We start from the raw sequence: 14,318 nt of genomic DNA, 5'->3' as shown, positions 1-14,318 counted from the left end.
ATATAGCAGATATGTCACTGTGTTACAGTACCCTGACAATAGTAGACTGAAAGTTCTCAATGCTAGCCACTGATAAAAGTTCTCAGGAAGATAAAGGATGTTTCATGCCTGTACCCTGCATTAATTTGTTCTCTTAAGAACATAGAAATAGAAAATAGTAGTAGTTGTTTTTCCAGCTTGTAAAAGCGTGCCATTTGTTCTCTGAGCCCTTACTGTTTTATAAGCCACTTGAGCTGCATTCTCCTGACTTGTGACATCAGCAGAACTCCTTGAGTGAGTTCTAACTGTGTTCAAGCCAAAGTAATTCTCTTTTCTGTTGTGTGCTTTATTTGATACTGATATGGTATATAGCGACTATCAGAAAATTCTTCAATATCTAACTAAAAAAAGTATTCAGAAGATAACGTTAGTAATACTTCTGACACTAGTTTTGCTATATCCCCATGAATTTTATAAGAATTGCCATCACGTGTTGAATGTGGATTTCTGAACACACGTATATCGCAGAGTTGCGCAGTTCTACTCTGTATTCAGTAGTAGTGTACATGACTTTGTGTTGTGTAATTTGATGACAGCAAGTCTGTTGAACTACAGTTTTCTCTAGTAGTTATTTCACATAGCCTGGTAGCTTCTTTGTTCTTATACTAAGCGTCCAGAAATTGACTGAACTATCAGGAACTTCCTCCTTCTGATGGGCTTTTTGAAGGGTGATCACAGTAATGTTCCATATTAAGAATCACTTAAGCTTTTCTGCTGGTGACCCCTTACATGTGTGTATGTGATAATTGCTAGTAGATTTTCTTGATTACATTTTCTTGAATGCTCTGATGTCATATGGAAAATGTTTTGTTTTTCTGTTAATAGAGCTATTCTGCTCACTGAAAAGGAGACGGAAAATAGATGTCCACGCCCACAGACCCTGGCGCCATGCCTCATCCTGGTCCTTCCCCTGGACCAGGACCTTCACCTGGACCGATTCTAGGACCTAGCCCAGGACCAGGGCCATCTCCTGGCTCAGTTCACAGCATGATGGGGCCAAGTCCTGGACCACCCAGTGTCCCGCATCAAATGCCAGCAATGGGGCCTACTGATTATCCACAGGAAGGCATGCATCAGATGCATAAGGTAATAATTTATTACAAGTGAAACTTTTATTCTTTGAAGTTCTCCCCAGTGAATAAAAACTCAGCTTCTTCTGCATTTAGGCCTGCATGACTGTTAGTAGAACTCATGTATCACCTGCAGAACTACAACAGCACTATTAGTTCCATCTTTGTTGCTAAAGATGATGCATACGTGATATTACATACAGCTTCTTTGCTCTTAATATGCTACTTTGAATTATATGCTATGCTTTCCAGTACACTAGACCTTACTAAAGAAAATGTTGGAATTATAAGTATTAAAAACCTGCAGTAAGTGATTCTAATCACCTTTTACTTTTCATCCTCATCTCTTTTGGAGGATGATACTGCTGTAAAATTTTTCTGGGTTCTTCTTTAGTTTTGCACAATTCAATTTGATTTAGTTATGATTTGATTTAATTTTGATATTTGTTTTAATACTTTTAACTTTCCATGGCTTGTGCCTATAAATTTAATTTTCTGTGTTAATTAAAACTTCGTTTTGAAATACTTTTACATAGACTCCTTCTTAGTAAGGAATTTTAGACTCCATATTGTAGAGTGTGTGAATAATTGTATAGTAGCTGTTGTCGTACACTTAATGTTACACGTGTACTTGGACTGTTCTTAATGTCTTCTGCTTTGAGAAGATTTTTGCAGGAGCAGAATTTTCCATTTGAGAACAATCTCTTTTGTACTGTCATTTTCATGTGGTTGTGAGCCACGTATTTGGAACTGCTGATCACTTAAACTTTACTGATTTTCTGCTTTCAGAAAAATGAAGTAGCAGCTTTTAGAGCCAAGATGCTGAAGGCATTTTGCTAACTTTTGTTGATGCTATGTGTTACTTTTACAAGCTGTTGTGGATTGACCCTGGCTGACTGACAGTGCTCACCTAAGCTATTCTCTGACTTCCTCAGCAAGACTGGGCAGGAAGGTGCAGAAGATACAGTGAGAAAGTTAGCAGATTGAGAAAAGGATAGGGAAATCACTCAGCATTGGCTGTTGCAGGCAAAACAGACTAGATTAGTGGAATTGGTATCTGCAGGGCTGTTTCTCTCACATTTTCCTGTTTTTCTTTCTCACTGCTGCTGTGCAGTGTTTTAGCTTTTCTCAAAACAATTATCACAGAGGTGCAACTGGGTCATATCTCAGCTTTGGCCAGCAGTAGGTCCCTTTTGGATCCAGCTGGAAACTGGCTTTCAGCTAGTGTGGGGCAGCTGCTTAGAAGCCACTTCTGCAGCTCCCTGCAACTGAGACCTTGCCATGCAAACTTATGTATTATGTAAGCAGATCAGTAAAGAAATTCAAATCAAAGTAAGAATATAATTTTAAAGTAATGTAAACATATCTTAATTTTCCTCATGAATTGACAACTTTGTGTGTCATTTTCACGTATGGATTAATTTTAATCATTAAAGTAGTTAAAATGTCTATTTAGTAGAGACATAACACTGCCAATGCGTGAAGAACTGTATCATTAGAATTTCTAATAACACTATGACAGCTGAAGTGAAGAAGGCTATGATCCAACTCCATGTTTGTACTAAACTGCTGCAGTTGTAATCTCTGAGAAATTAATACCTTAAATAACTATAAGCTTTGCATGCGGATCTTGAAGTCAGTTAGCAATTAGCCAGGCTAGGTTTACTACTTTGAGTTGGTATTTCCTTGTTTTTGAGGTTGTTGGCTACCTAAGGTGCCGTTATTCTGGTGAGTGCTCCAAACATGATAGATGGATGAGGTTTACATTCTTCAGTTTTCTCTGTTCTTTCTTTACTAAGAGATTCTGTACCTGAAGAAAATAAGGCCAACACCAGGAATTTTGTAGTTCAGCAGTTTAATATTCCGTACACTGTCTTCAACTGCTATATGCTATTCTATCTTGTATGTTCATAGAATAACTTGGGTTGAAGGGGACTTAAAAGATCAAGATGTTCTTCAGATGTCTGATGTTATATCAGCATTAGAAGTAATCATTAAATTTCTTTCAGAGATTGTGTGTGTGACAGAGAGAGACAGAGAGAAGCTGAGACTTAGCTACAAAAAAAATATGTTGAACTGATGCAGGTGGAAAGGAAACTTTTTTTTCTTTTCAGTCTAGATCATTTTTTTAGCCTGTTTTCATGTACAACTCCAGAAACAGATATAGTGAGACAACTGAGAGAGAAGTTCTAGGAAGGGTCTGTTCAAGAAATTCTGTGAAAATGTGCCTCCAGACTGTTTTGCAAATGCTGCTTGAATGACATTCCATGTAGTTAAAAAAAAAAATATCTGGTCAGCCACTTGTAATTTTCAGTTTGACAAAGTACTTTTTTTTCCTGTCTGCTTAGCTTTATTTAAAGCTGTTTGACCTTTATGTTGTGATCTAACATGGTGTTTTGGGTTGGCTTTTTTGTTTTTTTGTTTGTTTGTTTATTTATTTTAAGCTGGACAAGTAGAAGTGTAGTAAAAGTGGGAGAGTAAAAAAAAAAACGGTTCTATTTATGCGATTACATGTTGGCTGTACAATGTGCATATGCAGTGGGATTGTGGTTCTCACTTTCAAAATCCACCAAGAAGGTGGTAAAGTGCCTTGATTCTTTGTTAGATGTTTGACTAGCTTACAGACCATAATACATTAAAACAAAAATATTGCAAAAGTAGATAAGAAACTGGTTAAGTAAGTTTTGATTCCTAAAGTTTGTTTACTTGGAAGCAGTTACTATTGAAGGATGGAGACTGAATATTCACATAATAGTCCCAAAAGACTTCCACGGGAAAATTTACAGTTGATTTACATAATAACGTAGTTTTAATAGAAACAGTAAGTTAATTATCTTTCCTATTACTTGCTCAATAAATGTTTAGACTACCAGTGAAGTTGACAGGGAAATTATTACAATTCCAGTTTTTATTGATGTGCATTTTGGATGCAAGAGAACACAGATTCAAGGAGAGATACTTAGAGGTCTTCTGGGGCACTGTGACATGGGTAAACTGTAACAGCCTTGGATTTTATCATGAGCTGAAAATAATCAGAAGGTGGGAAAATATTAGGGCAAAGTATAGTTGCATGATTGCTTTGATTTTACTCTTCTATGGAATTAACTGTTTTGGGCTTGTTAAACAAGGTTTCAGTAATGGTGCTGCTTTTACATAGGTTCAAGTCATCACCTAAGTTTGTAACTACATAGTGTTTCAAAGAGGTTGTGAAAAATAACAATTTTTCAAGCAGTGTAGTCCTTATCTATTTGGATCTATATATTTTCCCATGGACGGTAGTGGTACTTTTAGATTAAGCGTATTCTTGAAAACACAAGTCTCATTGCATAACTTAGCATCATTGAAACTAATTTTGTCTTGGAAGAAATTTATGCCACCTTCATCTTTCTTTTGGCTTTTTTAGTAAAAACAGATCCATCAGTTCTGCCTTTATAAGTCTGCTTCTAATGAATTTCTCTTTTAGACTTTCACAACATAGTTTCTGCAAACACAGTGAAGCAAATGCAATTTTGGTTATACTTAGCCTCCCCTCTGTTTGACTTGAAACATTTCAGTTTGTTTCAGGTTTTGTTTTCTTTTCAGTTTTTTTTTTTTTTGGGAAAAAGATCTCTCTGTTCTTTTGGTCAGCTCTTCTTCCCGCAGAACCATTCTTCCAGCTGGCCTTTCTGTTTGTGGTCATGTGCCAATCCTGTTTGTTTTGCCTTAAATTCTTTTTGAAAGGAGGAGTGTGGGGATGTATTTGCTTTCTTCCTCATTGCTGCTTTTCATTAGTGCTCAAATGGTTTGTCCACATCCTCCTGTGTGTTTGTATTTCTGATACTATGGGTATGTATGTTGTGTACCGTCTCAGTCTCTTCAGAGTTTCCAGTATCAACAGAGTCTGCACTGTTGCTGTCCATTAATGCAGTGACAGTCATCCCTGCTGTCACACCACAGGTGTGTACAGCCAAAGTCCTCTGTTAAAGAAATCAGATCTGGTTTCCTGAACAATATTCTTCTCTTCTTGGAGGTCCTAAAGATTGAATTATAGATATGTGCTGTGGCAAAATAGGAATGGTTCTGGCTGTACAAGTGTTTCTCTAATATCCATCTCTCTAAGATGTGAAGTAAGCATTCTCATCAGGGTTGGTTGCTTTTATAAACAGGGAAAGAAGAGAGAGGAAGACGTATTTTGTGCTTCAGAAAAGGGTGTTAGCTTTACATGGTCAGCACAGTTAAACTATTTTTCATGTGTCAATCTATCTCTACATTTCTGTTCCATATCCCAAATTCATCTACTCAAAAATAGCGTGTCAGATTTTTTTTTCTCATACAAGTTCTTTTCACAGATGTTTTTGTATTGGCATGATCAAACATTCTATTGAAACAAAACTCCTCTTTGCTTCTCTTTTTTTTTTTTTTTTTTGGTAACTTTTCTCCTTTTAATCCTTAGTTTCTGGTAAGGAAAAAATGATGGTGATGTGCTTCAAAAATGCTGACTTAAAAAAAAAATAACACTTTTTGTTTAAAGATACTTTAAGTTTAGTAAAGATATTTTGATGGAAAATGTAGAATTTTATGAAGGATTTACAGATAAAATATAGAATTTTATCTTCCCCTCCCCCACCCCCCATTTTCTATATGTATTTTCAATTGGAATAAGTTTTTCTAACTTTTTTTTAAGGAGAGTTAATAGGTGTATGTTTATGATAAACAGACTGCAGGATGTCTGTGTACAATAGGGCTTGCAATAACAGTATTTAGTTTGCCTGTGTGTATGTTTTAGAGTGGGGCAGTTTCTGTGTAAAGATGAGTGATGCCAGCCTTTTCTTTCCTAGTACCAATCCTTGCAAATGCTCTGAAGTTGTTAGTGAGGAAGCAGAATCTTATTTCAGTTTAGTGACCTTGTGTAATTTTTGTTCTCAGGTAGACCTTTTTAGTTTTCTTAAGGCATCTTTTTCTTCTGATAGCATTTTTGGAGTCTTACCGTTTCTATTAAAGAACGGTTTCCAGTGCCCTGCATGCCACCAGCATGTTTTTCTGACCTCAAGCTGTTTTCTCTGCACCGTCTTTGGAAGACATTTGGCCCTGTTCTGCATACCAAGTACCATGGTAAATGTAGTTCTTGAGGAGTGACTATGGTATCAGGAATGATAGGGAGTGCAAGTATTTGAGTAGAATCTTGTCTCCCATTCCTTGATTGCCTTAACCTCTTCTTTGCAGCCAAAACTGGGGAACCTCTAGCAATTACATCCTTGTGTTCAAAGAGAAAAAGTGTTTGGGGCATTCCAGTAGAGCAGAGACAGAAAGGGCAAAGTTTGGGCTAAAAATAGCTCAAGCCAAGCCACAGGCTGTACTTTAACAAGTTGGTGTATGTTACACTGCTTTGTAATGTGAGACCAGTGCCGTTCATGTGCTTGTGTGTGGGCAGTTTGCCTCCCTGGCATTGCCAAACAGATCCTAAGGAGGGGGAAAAAAAAACAAAGTAAAAAAAAAAAAAGAAACGGAAAAGAAATGAACAAGCAGTCCAGTGGTGCTTTGTGCTTTTCAAAATGTTTGATTTCAAGGGTAAATGTTTCAGTTGAATTTGTTTGAATGACAGTTAAGAAAAGTTTCTGTGTTTTTTATTTATTTAAGTTTTGAGTTAAACTTATTTGGATTTTTATAATGAACTTATACCTTGTTTCTGTTTAAATACTTGTTTTCACAGTCCATGGATGGTTTGCATGAGAAAGGAATGGTTGAAGATGTTCATTGTGGCTCCATGAAGACTATGCGACCTCCTCACCCTGGGATGGGCCCGCCTCAGAGTCCAATGGACCAGCATAGCCAAGGTTCATACATACTATGCATGCTATATATTTGAGGCCACATTATGCTGCAGAGAGTCAGCAGTTCCATGGAATAGTATTCTAATTATTTTCATTCATCTTTGCTTGGAAAAACTTAGCTCCTATCAGGGAGCAGCACTCCTGGTCTGGAGTGTTTATTGGTCATGTATTGGGAAAAAGGAAAATGACATTTACTTAAGGTTCAACTCTGGCTAGGGCACCTAATTGGAGTAAGTCTGTTAGAAATGTTAGCTTGTGTCTGTAGAATAGGTGTGCCAAAATGGAAGAGCAATAGAATAGTATCTGTTTTGATGAAGGAATGGCAAGAGAGAAGAGTCCAAGCAAACCTGAAGAAATCTTTCATGTCAGACTTCTTGCCAGTTATTTTTTTATGTTGGAAAATAGGAACATCTTTTACCATGTTGCTGCTAATCTCTGTGTCCTTCAGCTTGTAGCGTAAAAGGTCTTGCATTTTGTAAGCAGCTCAGTATGCTGGAGATTTAACTGGTAACACCTGGCATTACTAATTAGTTCAGTACATGAGACTTGGTATATTGTAGAGTTAACTGTGTTATTGTAACACCCGAAGAATCCCACCTGAAGTTAAGATTCTGATTTGATACACATTTGATATGTTTGTTACAGAGAATAAGAAAAATGCTGGAAGGATAAAACAGATGCAGGTTAGCAAAGTGATTTTACCTGGATTAATTTGTGGCTTTGCAGTTTACTGTGACCCTGATCCTAGTGGGTTAATCATTGGAGTCCCTGTCTTGGACCTACCTTCAACACTTTGAAGTCTTGTTTTCCAATTACACTGTTTAGTATCAGTTAACTGCAAAATATATTCTACTGGGACAAATTGTCCATTGATTAATACATTTTCACTGACTTAGTAGCATGAAAGCACGATCACTTGAGAGCAAATTTTACCTCACTTTTCTTCCACATTCATTGTTTTGCTTGTAATGAACTTGTTCCTTAAAATGAACAGAATGTTTAGTTTGAAGGTGAAAAATGTGTCCAAACATAGCCAGTTCAAATATGCAATAATAAAAATTGCAAATGCCACAAATACAGAAAACTAAGTTGTCTTCTGTGTTAGCTGAGATCAGATTTCTGGGTTGTGTTGTTCTGCAACAGTTCATAGTGTTAGTAGCTTCAGTGGCAGCTTACAGATTGCAGATTCTTGTTGTCTTCATGCTGTACTTTAGCAATGGTTGCAAGGTAAATTAAGAACACTGGATTTCTCATCTGAGTAGGCTTTTTCAAGAAACAGCTTTAAAAAAAAACAAACCTCCATAATACTAGTATTAAAAATACTCTATGTTAATGAGGAGCTTTTCAGCTTTCTTTGCCTGTTTGCCATCTTTTTTTCCTCTTACATCATTGTTTTTTCATTCATGAAGTTGGTAGCTGTAGAAGCACTTGCAGGTTATGGATCGATCTCATGTACTGACCTAGTAACTTCTCCCTTAAATGTGTATTTCTGTGATAGAAAACCACACTTCTTGATAGCCCTTCAACACATAGGATACTTTCAGTCTGATGTACCAGGCAGTTAGAGTTGTGTTTCTGCACCCTCTGAGAAAATAGGATATTTAGTAAAAGAGGCTTTAAAAAAAGAGAGAAGTAAGAGACCCTTCTCCCCATGAGTACCAACACTAGGGGGAGTAATGTAAAGTTTTCTGCAGATACAATATGGACAAAATCTGCAGTTATATTTGCTATGTTCTTAGAAACCAAGATCTATGGTATAATATACACTTGGAGATTTTGGAGTAGTAGCTTGAGTTTGCATTAGTTGTACACAGTCTTAACAAGATGCAAATCAAGTAGAAATTAGGGTGGTTTTTTTGTTTTTTTGTTTTGTTTTGTTTTTCTTTGATTTTCTTTTTTTCCCATGATTTATTGCTTGTAGGCCTGAAATCAAAGTAGGTGAATACATGTAATGATTACTGATATTTTCAAAAGTTCAGTGGAAAGTAGCTGAAAATGTTCAGATCATTAGGGAATGGGTGACTCTGGACTTCTGCGATTAGTTTAAAAACGTAAGCAGAATAATTACATGTAATGGTTAGCCTAGCACTGATTCAAGGTAAAATAAAGAGTTTTGTGTGTCTTTTAATTTCATATGGCTTTCTGTGATGCAGGCCATCAGAGAGGTGCTTGGATTGTTACTGTCGGACAGCAATTTAAGAGAAGAATAGCACAGCATAAAATCAGTATAAGCTCTATTAAATATAATAACCTTGTTAAGTGATAGATTGTAAAACTCACTAACTTAAAGTTGATCATCCTATTAGGAATATTTCTAGTTCGTTTTGTATGACTGTTTCTGGCTCAGTGCTATTGAGAATATTCAGGCTCTCAATAGTGATGCCTCTTATTTATTTGCATGGAAACTACAGCAGATACAAGTACATAATAATTTTATCTGATAGAGCAAACTCTTAGCTACAAAAAACTTTTTTTTCAATATAGTCAGCACCATTAGCTGTGCATTTTTTGTCAGCAATGAACAAGAGGATACATGCTGTGCTCATCAAAATCCGTACCAGCAGAGGTGATTCAGTGTTTCACAGCTGCTCTGACAGTTCTGTTGTTAGAAAAATGTTGCCTGTGCACTCCATGTTTCATCAGCCCAAACAGATAGAAGTCAGAAAGCACCAAGTCTGGGCTATCGTGTGGGTGTGGTAGGACAGCCTAGTGAAAACTGGTAGTGTGCTCCATGGTATTTAAACTGATATAGGGCCTGCATTACTGTGTTGCTAAAGAAAGGATGTCTTCCCTGGCCTGACTGGAAGTTAGGGCTTTCACATTAGTCAGCATCATGATGCAGCCACCAGAGCTAAAGGTTTGTTCAGGTGCCCATTAAATCTGGAAGCACCATCTCTTACCTGTCCCAAAGACAGTGCACATCACTTTACCCACAGAAGACTGCATGCTGAACTTTTTTATTTTCGCTAATTCACACATTTCTACTCCATGGGCTGCTGTTTTGATTCTAGCTCATAGTGGTGACACCATGTCTCATCACTGGTAATGATGTGATCCAGGAAATAGTCACCTCCAACTTCATATTGGTTCAGTAGGTCTTGACAAACTTCCACACAGGATTCTTTTTTTTTTCTGTCTGAGCATTTGTGGAACCCACCTGGTGCAAACTTTGTGATATTCCAATGTTGCCATCATTGTTTACTGTGCTTTGAAGCCAATATTCACCTCTGTACACAGTCCTGTTTGTAATCTCCAGATTTGCATGGGTAGATTGTTCCAGGTGCTTTTCATTCTGTGGTGTGACAGCTGTGTGTGGTCATCTGAAAAGTGGCTTGTCTTCTGCATCCATTTGGCCACAGCTGGAACATACCATCCACTGCCTCGCTCACATTCACTGTTTCTCTACAAGTGTTCAGCAAGTGCTTGTGAATGTCAGTGGATGCCTTTGCTTTTTTCTGCATGGAGGAATTCAGTGACAGGCTTTTACTTCATCCATACTTCTGTGTTGGATGTTATTATGTCAGACTGCCCTTCTGCTGCTACCTTTTGCATGGCAACAACATGTAATGGAATACTGAGGGGAAGGTTCTATCTCTTCTGCCATTCCATCATAATCCATCTCTGGTGTTGTGGGCCAACATAATAAAATAGTAGGCATAACTTTTGGAGCACTTATATTTGTCAGCGGTTTAGAAATAAATACAAAATCAGTGCTCATAGCTGTCTTTTTTTTTTTTTTTTTTTTTTTTAATTAGTGTAGAATTATGTCATAGAGAGCAACAATGAGTTCTGATTGCTCTGGCAGAATCGAGTGCATATTACTCTATACAGCATTTGAAACCATGAGGTCGGTTATAGTGCTTGCACACAGGAGCAAGAGTAAATTGGATGAAACGCTGTATCACATTACATTCTAATACTTGCAGTTGACATGATGTTGAGAAGTATTTAAGGTAGTATGAAATGTTTGGAGTGTCTGTCATATGAAGAGAGGCTAAGTGAGACCTCAAATGCTGAACAAAAGAAGCAACAAAGAGAGGGCCACATTCTTTGCTGTGATGTCCAGTGACAGAACAGGAGGCATAATGCACAAACAGAAATATACAAAGTTCCACTGGAACATGAGAAAACAGTTTTTCACAGTACAGGTGGCTGAACAGCTCCAGTGTTATCTGTAGAGACTGTCTAATACCTGTTCGTGGAGATAATCTCCAAACCCTTCTGGACATGCTGCTGGGCAGTTTAATGCATCTGACCCTGCTTGAGCAGGTGGTTGGGCTACATAATCTTGGAATGTCTCTTCCGGCCTTAATGATTCCACGTAATGGTATCTTGAGTAGAAAATACATAAAAGAATGATTTTGAAACTTGGAAAAGTTATATTTTTGCTTAGAGAATTGTAAGCTGCATTTTTTTTTAATAGCTTGTGAGAGGGAATTAAAGAATGACATGATCAATTTCCTCATTTCCAGATGTTAGAGTGGAATGTAACGGATGTATTGTGTACCTTTAAAAGTACAGGCAATTTTGATACCTGCAAATTCACATTTTATGAATTTAGACTATATTAAAAATCTGCCTCTTACTTCAAAAAGATTATTAACTTTTGGGACAAGGGTTACCCAAATATTTGTGGTAGGTTTTGTGTCACTTGAAGTGTAAGCCAGCGGATGCCTTTTTGTTAAATACTGTAACCCAAAGGGAGGGAATTATAGAAGGGCTTTAGGTCTGTTTGATTCGTGCATGGAGGACTGCAGTAACCACAGTGGTGCCTTACTGTCAGAAATCTGTGAACCTGTAAATAGACTCTAGGATTAACTAGAAGCACTGTGAAGCTTGAGGAGGAAACAGTGGACCACTAAAGGACCACTGAATTTAGAGCAAGTCAGGACAGAATTTTCAAAGTAATAATTATTACAGTCTTTGGAGAAACAAGTGGATCCTTTTTGAGCTGATGAGGCTTGCCTTGATGAGTGAATCAAAAACATTTCTAAATTAAGTCCGTCATTCTGCTCATAAATACACATTTTCTCTTTCCATGAGGGACACTAGCCAGAAATTTTTGCGTTTATTTATTTACCTTTTGAACTAATAATAATTACTATAACACTCACCTTTGTTATTTAGACTCTGGATTTTTTACTTTCCTGATGTTCATTGGCAAGCTAGTCACGCAGAAAAAATCTCTTGCTAGTTGAGGCAGTCTGTTAGATTTTTCTTGCAATGATACTACAACACCGTTGCTTACAAATGTTGGACATAAATTTATAGGCAGTCTGTGTATCTCCTCAACAGTGCTGGTATCTTTCTTCTCCACAGTTAATGCTTTCCACTGCCAAATTTTAGAAAGGGTAACATTCCTATTTCCAGTGACCAGTTTTCTTTTCTTGTACTCAAGCACAATGATATCCTTGTTTTAGTCTTAAAACCCTTATTTTAATGCTAATAGATTAAATAGAAAGGGAAGTCCATTGCTCTGACTTCATAGTTGGCTGTTTAAATAATAATCTTACAACATTTAACTGAATTTAGGCTGTGTTAATGTTTTCAGCTTCTGTGAATGAACTGTGGCTGGAAGTGCCTGTATTGATACTAGAAGTATGACCTTTACTTTAAATTGTTAAAATGGTAAGCAGAGTTATCCAGAAAATTAAATGTATGTTGAGGTTTATTTTGCAAGGGGAATGGAGAGAAGCTGCAAAAAGAAGCCTGGTATCCATGGGATGGTGGCAATATAAATTGGATCAAAAGTGGAGATATAATAAGCTTCAGTAAGGCCAAATGCAGGGTGCTGCGTTTGGGTTGGGGCAATCACAGGTATTTATACAAACTGGGGGAAGATCTCCTTGAGAGCAGCCCTGCAGAGAAGGACTTGGGGTCTTGGTGGATGAGAAGCTGGACGTGGGCCAGCAGTTTGTGCTTGCAGCCCAGAAGGCCAACTGTGTTCTGGGCTGCATTAAAAAAGGGCTGGCCAGCAGAGAGAGGGAGGTGATTGTCCCCCTGTACTCAGCTCTAGTGAGGCCCCATCTGGAGTACTGCGTCCAGGACTAGGGCACTCAGTAACAGAAAGACACAGAGCTGTTGGAATGGGTGCAGAGGAGGGCCACTAAGATGATCAGAGGCTGGAGCACCTCTGCTATGAGGAAAAGTTGAGGGAACCAGGCTTGTTTGGCTTGGAGAAGAGAAGGCTCTGGGGATACCTCATTGTGGCGTTCCAGTACTTTGAAGGGAGCACTTAAACAGGAGAGAATGCGACTATTTGTGAGGTTGGACAGTGATAAAACAAGGGGGAATGGTTTTAAATCGAGACGGGGAGATTTAGGTTAGATATTAGGAGGAAGTTTTTCACACAGAGGATGGTGATGCACTGGAACAGGTTGCCCAAAGAGACTGTGGATGCCCCATCCTTGGAGGCATTCAAGGCCAGGCTGGATGTGGCTTTGGGCAGTCTAGACCGGTGGTTGGAGCCCCTGCACATGGCAGGGGGATTGAAACTAGGTCATCTTTGAAGTCCTTTTCAAACTGCCCATTCTGTGATTCTGTGATAATTTCCTGTTTTTTCTCGGTATTGAGAACAAGTGAAATGCAGTTAGTCTGACAAGGAAGTGGCATGCAGACCAATTTTGAAAGTTTGGGTAGTTTCACTTGCTGTTAGTAAGTGCAAGCATAAGAACTGCAGGTGCTCAAGGTTCTGGGACCTAACCTATGTATACTTTAATCACCAATTAGTATTTGTTGACATTTATATTAAGATAGTTTACAGAATTCTTCCAGATTTTACAATTTCACAAACTATATTTATTATTCCTATTGTTTTTAAATTAACTGCATTTTGCTTTCTGATAAGTGTTTAAAATGAAAAAAGATGTGCTGGGTAACCTTACCACCTGCCTGCCAGCATATGACCTCAGAACAGTTTATTTCTCCAGCCCTAGTTTTAAATAATTTTTGCACAGAGGTCCTCTTTGTCCTTTTCTTGGTTGAGAGTTTCACAAGAACTGATGTTAATACTGACCACTCTGCCAGCAAGGAAAGCTTTATTCATTTCTTAACTTAAAAAAAAAAAAAAAAAAAAAAGTTGGACTTGATCTGACACAATCACTGCATGTCCTAAAATGTTATACATTCTTGTTATTGTGAGCTTATACTTGATTCTTCTATTTAAAAAAATAAAATTAATTGATGGCTGAAATGATTATTAAGGTAATTAATAATTACCTTAATGACAATTAAGGTAAATACCATACTGAACTAAATTTCTATTATTTTTTTTTTCTTCTGTATCTTAAATAAAATTCTCTTACATTTGCCTTCTTCTATAAGCATGTAAATCTCTTACTGTGTTTGGCAGAAGGATTTTACATTTATTGTCCTTTAATAATTTGTCTGCTTAATTTTT

At 37.5% G+C, this 14,318-nt stretch overlaps 1 protein-coding gene across 12 annotated transcripts in view; it reads left to right on the top strand.

The window, feature by feature from the left end:
- SMARCA2 (SWI/SNF related BAF chromatin remodeling complex subunit ATPase 2) overlaps window positions 1-14,318 on the top strand; it is a 100,070-nt gene that overhangs the window by 9,005 nt on the left and 76,747 nt on the right. For all 12 annotated transcript variants that reach the window (XM_015848899.2, XM_015848900.2, XM_085530736.1 and 9 more), the window contains 2 exons: window positions 865-1,125; window positions 6,799-6,922. In XM_015848899.2, coding sequence (XP_015704385.1) covers window positions 901-1,125; window positions 6,799-6,922 — 349 coding nt within the window. In that variant the 5' untranslated portion in view covers window positions 865-900. The remainder of the gene's footprint in view (window positions 1-864; window positions 1,126-6,798; window positions 6,923-14,318) is intronic.

The sequence above is a fragment of the Coturnix japonica genome, chromosome Z (genome assembly GCF_054131305.1).
Source record: "Coturnix japonica strain WE chromosome Z, WE-NBRP24, whole genome shotgun sequence".
NCBI lineage: Eukaryota > Metazoa > Chordata > Aves > Galliformes > Phasianidae > Coturnix > Coturnix japonica.
Note: the sequence above shows the minus strand (reverse complement) of the source record. Positions and strands in the feature narration are given on the sequence as shown.